The sequence below is a fragment of the Carassius auratus genome, unplaced genomic scaffold, assembly GCF_003368295.1.
Source record: "Carassius auratus strain Wakin unplaced genomic scaffold, ASM336829v1 scaf_tig00020912, whole genome shotgun sequence".
Lineage (NCBI taxonomy): Eukaryota > Metazoa > Chordata > Actinopteri > Cypriniformes > Cyprinidae > Carassius > Carassius auratus.
Genome location: NW_020525066.1, coordinates 26,811 through 45,794, shown reverse-complemented (window position 1 = coordinate 45,794; position 18,984 = coordinate 26,811). Strand labels below are relative to the sequence as shown.

Genomic DNA, 18,984 nt, shown 5'->3' with positions numbered 1-18,984 from the left:
TGACAGTTTATTTTGTCAGAAAGGTGTGTACCCTCTTCTGATGGTATGTTCTCCTCATTGTGAGGGACTGCTTGGTTCACCTGTAAAGAGAGAACAGAATCCACAGTGAATTTATGTTTATTTCACACTGGTGAACATCAGGACATCCACACACACACATACACACACACATGGCTAGTTTCACACCACATCAATGTCAGTACAGTGGACAGACTCTCATCACACACTCATGGAATCCTCAAACAACGTCAACAGTTTAAAAATGAGGACAAACTATGAAACGTCTATAAAAAGACGGTGGGGGGGGGGGGTGCCACGGTGGGCAAGTGACATAACCAGTGTTGCGGCTTAACAACAGTATCAATGTCAGCTCTGTCTATCACGGCAAGCCTATAATGCAGTTCTGCATAAAGTACAAGTCAAAACAGTGCTAAGATCGAGTAAGGGATGATTGGCTGTACAGTGTTGAGTTCAGTGATTGGTGTTGCTGATGGGCAACCAATGGTTGTCTCAATTTGGTTAGTGCTTTTTGCCATCGTCCATGTGACAGGGGTTTAGTGCAAGAGATCTAACCTGAGAATGGTTCTCCATCATGTCAGAGGCTGTGGATGAATGGTCACTGTTGTGGTCGGTGGATTGACCACTATTTGAAGGCCTGGGTTCAGACAAATAACTCCAATCTGATTCAATAAGAACATACACATTAGATCAAGGCAGAAACAAGCAATTACAAAGATATTCAACAGCAAATGGATCTGTAACTCTCGTTACAGTCATCGCTGTAACGTGCGAAAGCATACAAAACACATTCCATCTGATTCCACACCAATCATCCATAATTAAGACAAACACACTATATATATTCACACTGGAGAAACATCAGGACATCCACACACACACACGGCAAGTTTCACAACACATCAATGTCAGTACAGTGGACAGACTCTCATCACACACTCATGGAATCCTCAAACAACGTCACAGTTTAAAAATGAGGACATCATTATGTTAAAAATAGGTCTATTAATCAATACTAAAATAGATTAGATTTGAATTCTACTGTGGATCTAAATGGATCAATATGCCCATGGCACCTTAATCAGAAGATGAAGAGCTGGACTTAAACCAAAATACCTGTTCAGCTGGCTTGGGACAGTTTATTTTGTCAGGAAAATGTGTACTGTCTTCTGATGGTATGTTCTCCTCATTGTGAGGGACTGCTTGGTTCAACTGTAAAGAGAGAACATGCTCTGAACATTTGAAGGCCATTTTGAACAAAAAAAAAAGTGTGTATGACTGCACTGTGCAATGCTGTGTCAATACTGCATTATTTTTATTTAATAGACAGTCCAGAGATTGTTTACGTTGTTCTGTCCTGTTCATCAGGTAATAAAACGCAGAATGTCAATTAACACATAACTCCACAATACCAACACAAACTAAATAGAGACCTGATTACCTGAGTACGCCATGGCCAGTCTGAATCTCCATAGTTGTATGTTAATTCTTCTCCTGAAGCTATGGCCTTAACCGAAAACAAACACAGATGTGGTTTACCTTCAACACTAATTTTTTTCACTTTACAGTTAGGAGTCTTGTTATTATCGTTCACTAGTCTCCCAAGTGAACCATCTTCTTTTGAGGCATCAATGCTAAAATGGGAGAGAGAAAAAAAAAAACATGAAATTTGTTTCCAATAAGTCAAAAATAGTCTGAAAAAATGGTTCCCAAAACCTACCACCATTGCCTTCCATTCCAATCAAACTCAAACAAGAAGGTATTTTCTGTTTCATTGTATCTATTCTGTCTTGTTTGGCTCTCCTCTTGGGAAAGTAACTCTCCACGGTATTCAAGAATGAAGCATCCTTTGTCAATGGACATGCTAGCAAACACACCTCTACCTATGATAAAGACAGAGATGGCACGTCTTGAATATTAAGTGTCTCTGTAGAAATTAAGTTGTTCTTTATTCAATTGACCTAGCCTTTAAAGGGCATGCACACATTAATTACAGGACATGCAAACTTCCATAATCGGTTCAGTTTAAATTTATGTGAAAAGCTGCTCTGATTGAAGAAGCACTGAAATACGGTTACTAACCTTTATGAGAGTTAATGAATCTCTCCTCAAGGCATGGTTTGTCTTTGCCAGACAGAATGTGTGCAGTGGCATCCTCCACAGGACTAAATCGCTTCCGTTTAGACATGACATGCAGTAATACATTTAAATTCTGGAAAGGATAGTTAGAAAGCAAATTATCAAAAACTCAGTCACTAATATTTCAATCTTGATTGCATTACTTTCCAGTCAGCTTTACACTCACTTACCAACTTGATCATGCTTGCTAATTACACACGAAACATGTATTTCTCAAATAAAAAATTGACTAAAGAATACATATTAATCAAAATTTAGTAGGGTTATAAATGTTGAAAAAGGCATGCGGTTGTTCTGTCGACATTTTTGAGAATCGATTTTTCTCAAATTATCTGCAACTAGCGAGCATTAGGCCTGTCGCAATAATCAATAATATATCGACATAACTCACAATATCTACATGACCTCAAAACCGTCTGGTGACGCAATCCTTCGCCCAGTATGTTTATATGATAATGAGTGGCAGCACATCTCGCAGATCGCGCTGTGGTGTTGTGTTCTCCTTCAAACACACAGCGCCCTACAGAAGCTGAAGAACACGCCATCGTGTTTTCATGACAACTAACGTTACAGAACAAATCTAAATGCGCTCGATTTCAAAGCCGCAATCCACTGTTCTTGAGCAAGTTAATACGTCACAGCGCAAAATGGTGCACATAAAAAACCTGTTTTATTATCAGATCAGTCTCGCTGAGGCTCGTTCAGACACACATCTGCCCGCTAACTTAACTCAGCAATAGTGTGCACCTTTTCTCTTCTCTACTTGTAACGTACTTTGCGCTTTTTTATTAGTATTATTATTTTACAATGATTATTTACTCTTTATTTAAGTTTTTTTTTTCATTCAGTGTTTTTTTGACACCACTTATCAAAATAATTAAATGGTTGTTGTCTTTTTAAAGTGTATAACGTTATGCCTAATTTTATTATTATGCTTTTATATTATGATTAAATACTAAGTGGCACAAAATTGTCTTAAAATGACAATAATATTGTTTATGACAGGCCTAACGATTGGCTTCGGTCTAACGCTAATTTAGCTCACCTAAATAACGTTCGTTACTCGTCGTCTTCATACTATAGGCGAGCACCAGATGTAGTCATTTGCTGGTCTGTATATCTAGGTAGCTATCAATCATTTGTTTATTTGGTCAAAGTTTCACAATTTGAAAAGATAAGAGTTTATAAAACAAGCTAGTGAACTTACCTCTCTGACGATCTGTCTCCTCGCGCGAATGACGAACTCAACTCGTCACGGCTCCCGCCAAAAAAAAATTTTTCCCGGGTTAAATTACGTCACTCACTTTTTCACAAATGAAATTATTTTTCCTTATAAAATATATTAAAAACGTTCCCGTCAGTTTTTTCCCCAACCCATACTCCATGTGAGTCTAGAACAGCAAACTTCACTGCAATTTGTATAATTATTCACCAGCATTACAAAATAAAATAAAAAACTCTAAAACTGTGTCGGCAACCATGTGCTTTAATATCAATGTTTTCTCCAATTAATGGACTTTTAATTACCAGAAATGCCTTATAATAATATTAATACATTTAATTAATTCATGACTGTTGATCAAATATGTATTCTACACGTGTGCATGGGCTAGTACTCCTAGCACTATAACTGATCTAATTGAGTAGTTACTATCACTTTATACTTCATGTAGCTTAAAGGCCTATTAAATAATTAGTTCACTTTAAAATGAAGATTAGCCCATTATTTACTCTCCCTCAAGTCATCCTAGGTGTATGTGACTTTCTTCTTCCAGACCAATACATTAAGAGTTATATTAATTAACACCATGATGTTTCTGAGCTTTATAATGGGAGTGAATTGCAATCAACAAGAAAGTCACATACACCTTGGATGACTTGAGGGAGAGTAAATAATGGGCTAATCTTCATTTTAAAGTGAACTACTCCTTCAAGGCCTGTTTGTGGGGCAAGTATGGTGCAGAGGCTTATCGTTAAGTAAGCATGTATAACCTGTAAGCATATCACTGAAGTAAAAAGTTTTTTACTTTTAAAAGTAGATTATTTTAAAAGTATGTGGACATCATCGGAGGGCCAGGTCAGGGCTGAAAAGAAGATCTGTATTATACTCAACTCATCTTCCGTTGATCTTCAGCTACAGTCTAAACATTATGTCTGGCTAATGGAATAAGGTATAATTCACTGTACGATTATTAAATTTCAGATCAATAGGTAGCAGGTTCAAACTTGCTAAGTGAAGACCAGGGAGATAGTGGTATGTTTCAGAAGAACACCCTACAGATTCTAAGTGTCTTGTTTGAAGGAAACCAGCTCTGCTCATCACCTGCAGTATCTCAACAGAGTAAAGTGTGCTGGTAGCAGACTTGTGTTTTGGGCTGTTTTTCAGCAGCAGGGACTGAAGGACTCGTCAGAGTAGTTGAAACACTCAGTGCAGCAAAATATACAGTATTGTTCAAAATAATAGCAGTACAATGTGACTAACCAGAATAATCAAGGTTTTTAGTATATTTTTTATTGCTACGTGGCAAACAAGTTACCAGTAGGTTCAGTAGATTGTCAGAAAACAAACAAGACCCAGCATTCATGATATGCACGCTCTTAAGGCTGTGCAATTGGGCAATTAGTTGAAAGGGGTGTGTTCAAAAAAATAGCAGTGTCTACCTTTGACTGTACAAACTCAAAACTATTTTGTACAAACATTTTTTTTTTCTGGGATTTAGCAATCCTGTGAATCACTAAACTAATATTTAGTTGTATGACCACAGTTTTTTAAAACTGCTTGACATCTGTGTGGCATGGAGTCAACCAACTTGTGGCACCTCTCAGCTGTTATTCCACTCCATGATTCTTTAACAACATTCCACAATTCATTCACATTTCTTGGTTTTGCTTCAGAAACAGCATTTTTGATATCACCCCACAAGTTCTCAATTGGATTAAGGTCTGGAGATTGGGCTGGCCACTCCATAACATTAATTTTGTTGGTTTGGAACCAAGACTTTGCCCGTTTACTAGTGTGTTTTGGGTCATTGTCTTGTTGAAACAACCATTTCAAGGGCATGTCCTCTTCAGCATAGGGCAACATGACCTCTTCAAGTATTTTAACATATGCAAACTGATCCATGATCCCTGGTATGTGATAAATAGGCCCAACACCATAGTAGGAGAAACATGCCCATATCATGATGCTTGCACCTCCATGCTTCACTGTCTTCACTGTGTACTGTGGCTTGAATTCAGAGTTTGGGGGTCGTCTCACAAACTGCCTGTGGCCCTTGGACCCAAAAAGAACAATTTTACTCTCATCAGTCCACAAAATGTTCCTCCATTTCTCTTTAGGCCAGTTGATGTGTTCTTTGGCAAATTGTAACCTCTTCTGCACATGCCTTTTTTTTAACAGAGGGACTTTGCGGGGGATTCTTGAAAATAGATTAGCTTCACACAGACGTCTTCTAACTGTCACAGTACTTACAGGTAACTCCAGACTGTCTTTGATCATCCTGGAGGTGATCATTGGCTGAGCCTTTGCCATTCTGGTTATTCTTCTATCCATTTTGATGGTTGTCTTCCGTTTTCTTCCACGTCTCTCTGGTTTTGCTCTCCATTTTAAGGCATTGGAGATCATTTTAGCTGAACAGCCTATCATTTTTTGCACCTCTTTATAGGTTTTCCCCTCTCTAATCAACTTTTTAATCAAAGTACGCTGTTCTTCTGACAAAGGCTTGAACGACCCATTTTCCTCAGCTTTCAAATGCATGTTCAACAAGTGTTGGCTTCATCCTTAAATAGGGGCCACCTGATTCACACCTGTTTCTTCACAAAATTGATGACCTCAGTGATTGAATGCCACACTGCTATTTTTTTGAACACACCCCTTTCAACTAATTCAACTAATTGCCCAATTGCACAGCCTTAAGAGCGTGCATATCATGAATGCTGGGTCTCATTTGTTTTCTGACAATCTACTGAACCTACTGGTAACTTGTTTGCCACGTAGCAATAAAAAAAATATACGAAAAACCTTGATTATTCTGGTTAGTCACATTGTACTGCTATTATTTTGAACAATACTGTATAGAGATAGCCTTAATGAAAGCCTAGTCCAGAGAATCCAGAAGCTCAGACTTGACAGATCGTTCACTTATAGACAACTCTGTGAATGTGCTTGAGTAGCCAGCCAGAGCCTGGGATTAATCCCAATCAAACATTTCTGGAGAAACCTGAAAATCTGCATCTGCCCTCATCCAACCTGACAGAGCTTGAGAGGTGAAGAATAACAGATAACTGCCAAATGATGATGAGAAAAGCTTGTTGCATTTAATAAAAAAAGACTTGAGGCTGTAAAAGTGTTCCAGCTAAAAACAAACCACAAAATTTCAATTCCAAAAAAGTTGGGATACTGTACAAATTGTGAATAAAAACAGAATGCAATGATGTGAAGTTTCAAATTTCAATATTTTATTCAGAATACAACATATATGACATATAAAATGTTTAAACTGAGAAAATGTATAATTTTAAGGGGAAAAGATTTTAAATTTCATGGCATCAACACGTCTCAAAAAAGTTGGGACAAGGCCATGTTTACACTGTGTGGCATCCCCTCTTCTTTTTATAACAGTCTGCAAACGTCTGGGGACTGAGGAGACAAGTTGCTCAAGTTTAGGAATAGGAATGTGTCCCATTCTTGTCTAATACAGGCTTCTAGTCTTAGGTCTTCTTTGTCGCATCTTCCTCTTTATGATGCACTTAATGTTTTCTATAGGTGAAAGATCTGGACTGCAAGCTGGTCATTTCAGTACCCGGATCCTTCTTCTACGCAGCCATTATGTTGTAATTGATGCAGTATGTGGTCTGGCATTGTCATGTTGGAAAATGCAAGGTCCTTCCTTAAAGAGACGACGTCTGGATGGGAGCATATGTTGTCCCAACTTTTTTGGAATGTGTAGCTCTCATGAATTCCAAAATGAGCCAATATTTGGCATGACATTTCAAAATGTCTCACTTTCATCATTTGATATGTTATCTATATTCTTAAGTTTGAGATTTGTCAATTATTCCATCCTTTTTTACTACAATTTGTACAGTGTCCCAACTTTTTTGGAATCGGTTTTGTATTTAGTCTATTTATGTTTTTATGTACTTAACTATGTTTTTTTAAAAAAAGATTGATATGGAAAAAAGTAATTTAAAGCAGTTTTACATAAGGCAGGAACATAACGTGGAAACATCAAGGGGGTACATTTTGAATACATTTGCAAGCCACTGTGTGTGTGTGTGTGTGTGTATATATATATATATATATATATATATATATATATATATATATATATATATATATATATATATATATATATATATACACATACATACACACACACATTTATATATATATATATATATATATATATATATATATATATATATATATATATATATATATATATATATATATATAATACTTATTTTAGGTTGTAACTTTCTAACTTTTTGATTCTGCATCCATAATATTAATAATATAGTATTTTTCACATATAAAGAAATTGTTTTTAAAAAATTATAATCGAATAAAAGCCAACTAGGACATTCAGTAAGTTTGTAAGCACTGGGAAACACGTTTTTTTTTTTCGAATACAGACGAGGCAAGACTAGATTTAGATTCAGCACACAATGAATATAGCGCTTAGTTTAGATCAAGGGTTGAGTTTGTGGATCGTGTTTAGGGAAGCTGAACTAATTCACTCGGACTGTACGTCACTCACAGTAATCACCTTCATACAGGCTACTAATGCACACTTCAGAATATCTGACAGCTGCTTTCGATTATATCTGCAAGGTATGTGAAATTAAATGTTGACAGATTTATCTAATAATGTATATGATTTGACTATTAAACAGAGACCGTACACTATTAAACACAAAGGCTGTGAGCTGTGTGATCAGGCGGTCTCCGCGCCTTCAAAATAAAAGTCCCGCTATTACGAGGACAAAAAAGATCGCGATTTCTACTATTCGCTTGAAAAGTAGATTGTGGACGTCTTCAAGATCGTTCATGATATAAAATCGCCAGATCGCCCACCCCGATACATAACTGGCTCAGTGGATGTGGTTAGCTATGCATTTAGCCAGCTTGTGTAGAGACTCTTGAGCTAGCAAAAGTCTGCTAACGTGAGCTAGCTTGTAACAACATTCATCCAAATATCAAGTCAGATAATTGTATTTCTTTAGAACTGTTTACTGTGTTACTCTGGTGTTAGTGCTGGCAGACGCACTATATATTTATATTCAACCACTGGCAAGATAGTGAGGTATTTCGATTTCCTAACTGATTTTTTATTAGGTGAAATGTTGATGTCACTTCCGGTGTGTGTAAACGTTTAGCGCAGTACCTCACACGTCCCATAGTTGGCGTATCAGTGAGTGAGCAAAAATGTGATACACACTTACACAGATGATTTCAAAAAATTGTGACAATTTTGGCCTACAGAGATTTTTGCTCCAGCTATATATTTGAGGCTGTAGAACACTGTAGTATGCTCAGAAAAATGAGGACATTGATTTTCGTCCTGACATCTACCCATGTCCTGACTTTGTTGGTGTGTATTCATAATTTTGTCCTGATATGTCACAAATGTAAACGCACACACACACACACACACACACACACACACACACACACATATATATATATATATATATATATATATATATATATATATATAAAATAATGTGTATATATAATATATATATATATATATATATATATATATATATATATATAATTTTTTTTTTTTTTGATGTTTGTGAAATGAGTCTCTTATGCTTACCAAGGCTGTATTTATTTGATAAAAAAAACAGTTAGAAAAATAAATAAAAATAGCTGTTTTCTATTTAATTGATGGCAACAGTGAATTTTTCAATTCAATGTGACATGATCATTAAAAAAACAATATAATAATTATATATATTTACAAATATATATATTTACAAATATATATATAAACATCCAGCTACTTCATGCTTTTTTTTTTTTTTTTTTTTGAATTTCTATTCTAAAATATTTCTCATTTTAAGGTGAGAAAAGTTCTAAAGGATCTGGATTTAGAAAAAATTATGGACGCCCGGGCGAAAAACCTGAGTGGAGGCCAGAAAAGGAAGCTCTCTGTGGGCATAGCGATTCTCGGAAACCCAAAGGTAAATGTCTGATGGCTTATACCTTTGACTTCTTGATCCGTTTGCTTATTTATCCCCCTCCCTCGATGTCCTTTTGCTTATGAATCAGATCCTTCTTCTGGATGAGCCTACGGCTGGTATGGACCCAGTGTCTCGACAGCAGGTCTGGGCCTTACTGAAGAGCCGTAGAGCAGGCAGAGTAACTGTATTCAGCACTCATTACATGGACGAGGCAGATAAACTTGCAGGTGCTTGGATCATATTTCACTTTCCTTCCATTTAGTCATTTATGCCTCAGTCTCACACACCTGTGCATTTTCTGTCACACAGATCGTAAAGCTGTCATCTCTCAAGGACAGCTCAAATGTGTTGGTTCCTCTTTGTACCTGAAGACCAAGTGTGGGGTTGGCTACCAACTTAGGTAAGTCTTAAAATAAGTGGCAAAAATTAAATATTTATGACATTTTATTTGTATGTATGTATTTTTTTTGTCTTCCTGTCACCCATTGCTGCTGCTACATTAACACCGTCATTCTAAACCTCTTCTAGAATGTCTGTAACTGAAGGCTGTGAAGTGGAGAACATCACATCACTGGTCAAGCAGCATGTTCCCAAGGCTCAGCTGTCAAGGCAGCAAGAGGCTGAGCTTACATTCACATTGTCTTCCGAGAGCATGGACACGTTCCCAGGTCTCGCTTCTGTTTGCCCTCATGTCACCATCTGCTATGTGCCTCACTGCCATATGCCCCGAGGAGCAACAGATTGCTTCATGCTTTCCCCAGGATTGTGGTGTTGTATTTTTATTTACCGTATTTTTCGGACTATAAGTCGCACCTGAGTATAAGTCGCATCAGTCTAAAAAAATACGTCATGATGAGGATAAAAAACGTATATAAGTCACACTGGACTAAAAGTCGCATTTATTTAGAACCAAGAGAAAACATTACCGTATACAGCCGCAAGAGGGCGCTCTATGCTGCTCAGTGGTAGACTACAGGAGCACTGAGAAGCATAGAGCGCCCTCTGGTGGCTGTATACGGTAATATTTTCTCTTGGTTTCTGTCAAATTAATTTTGACAAATTAGTCACTCCTGACTATAAGTCGCAGGACCACCCAAACTATGAAAAAAAGTGGGACTTATAGTCCGGAAAATACGGTATGTAGATTTATTGTCAGTAGCCTTTTTATATGAAGCCTATGATACTGGTTACTTCATGCTTACAGTTCAATTTATTCACTTTCATATCATGTTTGACTTGCATATAGGTTTTTATTGACATGAGGGTTAGTAAATGTTGAGAAGTGCATAGAAGTGCTTTTGGTGTGTGTGTGGTTGGTTTTCTTGTTTCTTGCCATCCTAAAAAATGAAAAATTTCTATGGTTACTAAACTCTTCTCGCCTCTCACTCATGTTGCACTCCAGGGCTGTTCACGGAGCTGGACTGTCGACCTGACCTGGGAATCATTAACTACGGTGTCTCCATGACAACATTAGAGGATGTCTTCTTGCGCTTGGAGGCAGAGGCAGAAGTGGATCAGTCTGGTAAGATAACCACCGATCTAAACCGTTTCAAAGCATCTCTGTTCAGATGAAACACTTGACATGAACTACATGAAACTAATCAGTATTACAATGAACCAACATAGTGAAGTGATCAAGAGGTATAATGCTTACTCTGTTTGTGTGGGTTCTTTTATTGGTAGATTACAGTGTGTTTAACCAAGAAAAGGTGGAAGACGAGGGAGACACGTCCTCTATGGATGACACAGAGCAGCAGCTGCTGATGTTTTCAGACAGCAGACAGGATGCAGTAACTGGTCGAGCTCTTTGGAGGCAGCAGTTTAGCACCGTAGCCCGGCTGCACATGCTCAACCTGCAGAGAGAGAGAACATCTATTATAAACAAGTGAGCACATGCTAGCAAGTACTACTTGATCATGTTTGCCTTTCATTAAAAAACCCATCGAGGTGATAGATACATGATCCATATAATCATTTGAATTATCCATATGATTAATGTGTTATACAAAGCTGTAAGTCATACTTTTGTCTCCTTTCTTTTACACAGTTTGTCACTGTTCCTATTGTTCTTATGTGCAATGGTTATGGCATCCTTTACCTGGAGAAACTTTCCTAGTCTTTCTGATAAAAGACTGTTTTCACCTATATACCTGCTGCACCGCAACGAGACCCTTGGCAAATACACCACCAGCCTGCTTGTGCAAAACTCCACCGGTCTGTGACAGTACTTGTGTGTATTATACTGAATATTGTTGGCAATTCACATTAGCCAGTTTGGTTAATTGGCATCTGTATTCTGTGGTAGACTCTGACCTGTCAGGGTTCATCCACGATCTGGAGTCTCAGGATATTAAAGTGGAAATGATGAAAGAACTGGACTACATGTCTGCTGCTCCTGTCAGCGCCGCCATCAACGTGACAGGATCCAGTGAGGTGAGAAGGAGAATTGCATGTTTTCATACCAAGTGGTTAACCTCTCTACGCTTTTACACTCCATAGTTTGAATTCTAGGAATTAATTTCTCAACAGTGGATTGCTCTGAAATGATTGTTTCTACATTGAAAATTAATTAAAACACTGGCTGTTCTTAAAGATATTTATTTAATGTCCTTTCTTCTTGTTTCTCAATACCAGAATTTTACCTACATTTTAGCATTTAACATTACCACTATGCACTCTTTGCCTATGGCTGTCAATGTGCTCAGTAACGCCCTCCTGAGGGGCTTTAACGGCACTGGACACATTAAAACATGGACTAAACCCTTCAACTATGTAAGTGTGGTGCATTGATTAAAACACTGCTATTGTTGTTTCTTGTGGGCGTCTACAGCTATATTCTGTCTGCATTTTTAGCAAATCCCAGGTAAGGTGTCCTATGCACTGGTTTACATTAAGACTGTGATTCTTGGGATGCTGGCCGCTGGGATGCCAGCCTATTTTGCAATGGACCACACAAGAGACAAAGAGGTATATATGTGGATTGTTACTTCATATAATGATAGTTTAAATTAAAAACATTTATTATAATTTTTTTTTTTTTTTTTCTTATTTTAACTTCATTATTTTTATTAGGCAAGTATGCATTAAATTGATCAAAACTGATAAATATGTTTTACATTGCAATTATTTTTATTTTTTAATAAATGCAGTTCTTTTGAACTTTTCTGATCCGCAAATCCTCATATTAGAATGATTTCTGAAGGTTTACGTGAAACTGAAGACTGGAAATGATGCTGAAAGTTCAGCATTGCATCACAGGAATAAATGGTTTTCTATTTTAATGTATATATTTTTTTTAAATGCAGTTATTTGTAATAATATTTCACGCTACTTTATTTTCTATCAAATAAATGTAGACTTGATAGAGACTTTTCGAATACATTAAAACATCTAAACGGGGTCGCCTTAAATTGATTATATCAGAATGTCTCTACAACGATGTCAGTGTTGCTTTAATTAAGAATGTTTTTACGTTGAATGCAACCTCTCTATCTTCACTGTTTTTTGTTTTGTTTTGTTTTTTATCAGTTGAAGTGTCACTCGATCCTGAGGATCTCTGGTCTTGTTCCTTCAGCGTACTGGTGCGGTCAGGCATCTATTGATGTCCCTTTCTATTATCTTATCTTAATTTGTATGACCAGCACCCTGTTTGCCTTCCATTCTACAAACCTGCTAACCTTATATAATACCTTGTCTGTGGTAAGAAAACGCTTCACCCAGCTTCCACTAGACTTCATGAAAATAGAAGTTATTTAAGCATAAAGAGCAGAGCAGATGCTAGCATTAGCATGTGACAGGGTGGCGAACTCGGGTCCTGGAGAGCCACAGTCCTGCTGAGTTCTACTCCAACCCTAATAAAAACTCATCTCTCTGTAGCTTCCTAGAAACCCTTCAGGCCTTGATTAGCTTGTCCAGGTGTGTTTGATTAGGGTTTAAGCAGAACTCTGCAGGGCTGCAGCTCTCCAGGGCCGATGTTCGCCACCCCCTGGCATATCACAACTCCGCTATTATCTTTACTTCAATTTTAGGCTCTGTGTCTGATTGGCTTCGCTCCAGCCATGGTTCTCTTCACATACTGCATATCCTTCATGTTCGTCAAGGTCCAGAGCAATAGGGACGACTTCTCAGGGGTCTCCATGATAGTGAGTCTTCAAGAAACCTTCCCACAAAGAACCTGTTCCTGTGGAAAAACCTGGAAATATAATTTTCAACCAGAATGGTCATGGAAATTAATTAACTAAAAAATAAAAAAGGGGGAAAAAAATAATGAAAAGGTCTATAATGAAATAATATTTTACATTGTGAATTATTTTATATTTGAAATTATCTTTCAAATACAAATGTGTCTGTAGGAATTAATTAAAGGCATTTTTTTCTTTTCTTCCGTAGTTGTGTGTGGTTTCTGCGACCGTAATCCAGATAGCTCTTGTGAATAAGAAATATGTTGTGGCTCGTCTCCTACACAGTGCACTGTGCTTCTTCAGTCCACTCTACCCTCTCATGGGCTGCCTTAACTGCATTACCATGGTAAAACTTTACTTACAGGACTCATATTTGATGTCTGAGGTTATAAATGAAATATCCCTATTGTTATTGAACCTAATACAAGTCTTTTTATTCTAGGCCACCTTCCTTCAGTCTCCTCATGATGATGATTTCCTGTGGAAGAATCTCTTCATCTCTGTTTTGTCTGTAAGTTACTTTAAATATAATTTTATCATTTCAAAGTGTGTTATAATGTCTTTTACACTGAATCTTTGTTGTGTCGTCCATAGCCATATATCCAGTGTATTCTGCTGCTCTTCACACTTCGATGGCTTGAGATCAGATATGGAGGGAAAACTATGAATAATGATCAGCTATGCAGGTCTGTCTTCCTAAAACTAAATACCCAAATACATTTTTGCATAAAGTCTCTGATCAGGAATAAAACGAAACAACTTGGATAAAGAATGGAAGTGAATTGGGTACAACAGTCAAATTTGTTTATTTATGATCTTTTTATGCAGAATATTTATTATTGACATATTTATACAATGAAGAATATAAAATAATAATTCAAATTTGTTTCAGAATTACTATATACTATATTACAATATATATGTGTATATGTATATGTTTTATTTTTATCAGTAAATAAGCAAGTATATTCTCTTTGTTCTCCAGGATTTCCTCCCAAGCGAAGAGTAAACCTCAGCGAAACCCAGAGGAGAACGTGAGTGAGGATGAGGATGAGGATGTTCAGGTGGAGAAAGCTCGAGTGAAGGAGGCGTTGACTTGTCAGAGCTGTGAGGAGGTAGAGCTCCACTTCTCTGTAGTCTTAAGAGACTCAAATCGCTATTGTCCGATAACTCATTAAAAATGGAAAAATCTAACTTTTACAGAAACCGTTGGTAGTGGTGAGTAACCTCAGCAAACAGTACAAATGCAAGAGGGAGGGATTTTCACTCAGCAAAAGAAGGAAAGTGGCCACTAAGAACGTCTCATTTTGTGTTCGCAAAGGTAGAGTCTGCCTCTGATTTGATGCACTGTAAATAATGATTTTAAAGAGAGCAAGCCGTTCATGAACAATGGCCTGTTCTCAGGTGAGGTTTTGGGTCTGCTGGGACCAAATGGAGCGGGAAAGAGCACTATCATGCACATGCTGTCTGGAGTCACTGAACCCACTGCTGGACAGGTTTGTGTTCTCTTATGAGTTCTTTTGATCATATGAGATGTATTCAGTGTGTTATGACTAAAGTTTGATATTTATTTTTAGATTCTAATGGGAGATTATGGAACAGACTTCCAACCAGTGGGAAACCCCTTGGAACATGTGGGGTACTGTCCCCAGGTGAACCCTCTGTGGCCGAGAATCACTCTACAGGAGCACCTGGAGATCTACGCTGCTATAAAGGGGATACAGCAGCATGATATCTCAAATATCATTAAGCGGTACCATATATCTATATCTATAAATATATATATCTATAAATATATATATATATATATATATATATATATATATATATATATATATATATATATATATACACTGTGTGCAGAATTATTAGGCAAATGAGTATTTTGACCACATCATCCTCTTTATGCATGTTGTCTTACTCCAAGCTGTATAGGCTCGAAAGCCTACTACCAATTAAGCATATTAGGTGATGTGCATCTCAGTAATGAGAAGGGGTGTGGTTTAATGACATCAACACCCTATATCAGGTGTGCATAATTATTAGGCAACTTCCTTTCCTTTGGCAAAATGGGTCAAAAGAAGGACTTGACAGGCTCCGAAAAGTAAAAAATTGTGAGATATCTTGCAGAGGGATGCAGCACTCTTAAATTTGCCAAGCTCTGAAGCGTGATCATCGAACAATCAAGTGTTTCATTCAAAATAGCCAACAGGGTCGCAAGAAGCGTGTGGAAAAACCAAGGTGCAAAATAACTGCCCGTGAACTGAGAAAAGTCAAGCGTACAGCTGCCAAGATGCCACTTGCCACCAGTTTTGCCATATTTCAGAGCTGCAACATCACTGGAGTGCCCAAAAGCACAAGGTGTGCAATACTCAGAGACATGGCCAAGGTAAGAAAGGCTGAAAAACGACCACCACTGAACAAGACACACATGCTGAAACGTCAAGACTGGGCAAAGAAATATCTCAAGACTGATGTTTCTAAGGTTTTATGGACTGATGAAATGAGAGTGAGTCTTGATGGGCCCGTGGCTGGATCGGTAAAGGGCAGAGAGCTCCAGTCCGACTCAGACGCCAGCAAGGTGGAGGTGGAGTACTGGTTTGGGCTGCTATCATCAAAGATGAGCTTGTGGGGCCTTTTCGGGTTGAGGATGGAGTGAAGCTCAACTCCCAGTCCTACTGCCAGTTTCTGGAAGACACCTTCTTCAAGCAGTGGTACAGGAAGAAGTCTGCATCCTTCAAGAAAAACATGATTTTCATGCAGGACAATGCTCCATCACACGCGTCCAAGTACTCCACAGCGTGGCTGGCAAGAAAGGGTCTAAAAGAAGAAAAACTAATGACTTGGCCTCCTTGTTCACCTGATCTGGAACCCATAGAGAACCTGTGGTCCATCATGAAATGTGAGATTTACAAGGAGGGGGAAAACAGTACACCTCTCTGAACAGTGTATGGGAGGCTGTGGTTGCTGCTGCACGCAATGTTGATGGTGAACAGATCAAAACACTGACAGAATCCATGGATGGCAGGCTTTCGAGTGTCCTTGCAAAGAAAGGTGGCTATATTGGTCACTGATTTGTTTTTGTTTTGTTTTTGAATGTCAGAAATGTATATTTGTGAATGTTGAGATGTTATATTGGTTTCACTGCTGAAAATAAATAATTGAAATGGGTATATATTTGTTTTTTGTTAAGTTGCCTAATAATTATGCACAGTAATAGTCACCTGCACACACAGATATCCTCCTAAAATAGCTACAACTAAAAACAAACTAAAAACTACTTCCAAAAATATTCAGCTTTGATATTAATAAGTTTTTGGAAATCATTGAGAACATGGTTGTTGTTCAATAATAAAATCATTCCTCAAAAATACAACTTGCCTAATAATTCTGCACTCCTTGTATATATATATATATATATATATATATATATATATATATATATATAAAACTTGTACATTTAAAATACTATTCAAAGGTTTGGGGTCAGTAAGATTTTTTTTGTTCTCTTTCACCAAGGCTCCATTTGTTTGAGGACAAAAAACACCACAGCTTCTTTATTATTATTATTTATTATTTTATTAAATGTTTTCAATGTGACTCTTTACCTACCACATTATACAGTGTGACCATCACAGTTCATGGCTTAAGTATTGTGTCTTCACAGTGTTGTCGATGCTCTAGAGCTGAAGGATCATCTTTACAAACAGACTAAAAACTTGTCTGCTGGGCTGAAGAGGAAGGCAAGTTAAAATAAATCGAATGCAATATCATGAAAAACCAGCCTTTTATATTTTGGGCTTATTTTTAAAAATCTTTTTCATACTAGCTCTGCTTTGCACTAAGCATGCTGGGAAATCCTCAGATAGTTCTGTTGGATGAACCATCTACAGGAATGGATCCCACATCGAAACAACGCATGTGGTAAAATTAACTACACTGATGTTACATGAGATATAACTGAACCGTGTACATACTGTATAAAACGGGTGCAAAAGTGAACATTTCTGTTGTTCACTCCAATAGGAGGGCGATCCGAGCTGCCTTTAAGAACAAACAGCGAGGAGCCATATTTACCACCCACTACATGGAGGAGGCCGAGGCTGTGTGTGACCGTGTGGCCATCATGGTTTCTGGTCAGCTGAGGTGAGGCTTGAGATGGATAAAAACCTCAGTTAAAAATGGCATGGATTAACATGAACATGAAGAGATTTTCTGAGCAAGCAAGTGTTGCCTCCTGCAGGTGTATTGGCTCTATTCAGCACCTGAAGGGGAAGTTTGGGAGAGGCTACAGCCTCGAGATTAATCTCAGGGAGGAGCTCTCAGGTCTCCAGGAGGTAGCGCTGTTGCACGAAGAGATACTGAAGATATTTCCCCACGCTGCTCGTCAGGACAGGTAATGAGTGTCTGTATTCGTTTAGAAACTAAATGGGAGAATAAAACATGTCAGATTAAACCATGAAGCACTAAACTGTAAGTGTCTGGCATAAAAATAAAATATAAAAATTTTGTATGTGTGTGTCTTGGTTCTTTGGAGTTTTGCCACTCTGATGGTGTATAAAATTCCAATGGAAGATGTGAAGTCGCTAGCCAAGTCCTTTGCCGAATTAGAAAGTGGTAAGAAATGGACACGCAACAACTACAGTTTTTGTGAAGGATAACATTTTTTGACCATTCTCCTAATTTCTTCACAGCTAAACAGAACTTTAACTTTGAAGAGTACAATTTCTCCCAGTCAACGCTTGAACAAGTATGTTACAATGTATAAAAAAAAAAAAAAAAGCCTGCAAACAATTATGTATTTAAAATATATAAAATAGGATATTAATTATATTATTATAATGCAAGTATGATATTATAAATAAGTTAATAACTTCTGTGGCTTTTACTCTCAAATAAAATTAATCTTGTTTCATATTAGAAAACAAAGCAATGAAACCGATGTTATTTAGAATTTTTGCAGCACTTATCTGTCATGGCTAATTAATTTAAATTAAAAGCGTATACCTGTTCTGCAGGTTTTCATGGAGTTCGCTAAAGAGCAAGAGAATGCAGAAGAGGAGGTCGGATCGCTTAGCACAACTTTTCAATGGCAGAGACTGAGACAGGACAGGCCTGTATCTCTCAATCACACAGACAGCATAGTACACCAGCTATGAGCCAATCCTGTTAAACCTTCCCTGAAGCGTTGTGCCTTCTTTATCCTCTGTGTCTTTCTCTATCGCTCTGCATGTGCCATCATTTGCCTTAAAGAGCCTTAAACTGATGGGACTCACAGGACAATAGACTGTGGAGACTCCAGCAGCCACTCGCACACATACAAGACGTGTGTGTGTGTGTGTATGTGTGTGTGCTCTTGTTTTTGTGACATATCAGGACACAACTCTGTATAATGACATGGGTACGACACAGGTATTGCAAGCAGAGGGTGACTTATGAGGACATAACCCAT

At 37.6% G+C, this 18,984-nt stretch overlaps 2 protein-coding genes across 2 annotated transcripts; one reads left to right on the top strand and one right to left on the bottom strand.

Annotated features, from left to right (window-relative positions):
- Positions 1-1,095: 1,095 nt before the first annotated feature.
- On the bottom strand, positions 1,096-3,445 carry LOC113076641 (histone-lysine N-methyltransferase set-1-like). Its single transcript, XM_026249329.1, has 5 exons — positions 2,328-3,445; positions 2,101-2,230; positions 1,739-1,901; positions 1,460-1,652; positions 1,096-1,230 (listed from the first exon to the last, which is right to left on the bottom strand). Exons 1-5 carry the CDS (start codon positions 2,337-2,339, stop codon positions 1,096-1,098), a joined length of 633 nt encoding a protein of 210 aa, XP_026105114.1. The 5' UTR covers positions 2,340-3,445.
- A 4,500-nt stretch (positions 3,446-7,945) lies between these two features.
- Positions 7,946-18,979, top strand: LOC113076640 (ATP-binding cassette sub-family A member 5-like). The gene is made up of 27 exons (XM_026249328.1): positions 7,946-7,993; positions 9,232-9,351; positions 9,440-9,578; positions 9,661-9,751; positions 9,880-10,019; positions 10,754-10,873; positions 11,035-11,236; positions 11,399-11,565; positions 11,657-11,784; positions 11,986-12,123; positions 12,205-12,318; positions 12,880-13,050; positions 13,380-13,493; positions 13,741-13,878; positions 13,975-14,043; positions 14,127-14,218; positions 14,518-14,647; positions 14,736-14,853; positions 14,937-15,028; positions 15,110-15,285; positions 17,200-17,275; positions 17,362-17,456; positions 17,559-17,678; positions 17,776-17,928; positions 18,070-18,149; positions 18,227-18,282; positions 18,551-18,979. The coding sequence occupies exons 1-27, from the start codon at positions 7,946-7,948 to the stop codon at positions 18,689-18,691; spliced, it is 3,228 nt and encodes a 1,075-aa protein (XP_026105113.1). The 3' UTR covers positions 18,692-18,979.
- Positions 18,980-18,984: the final 5 nt, after the last annotated feature.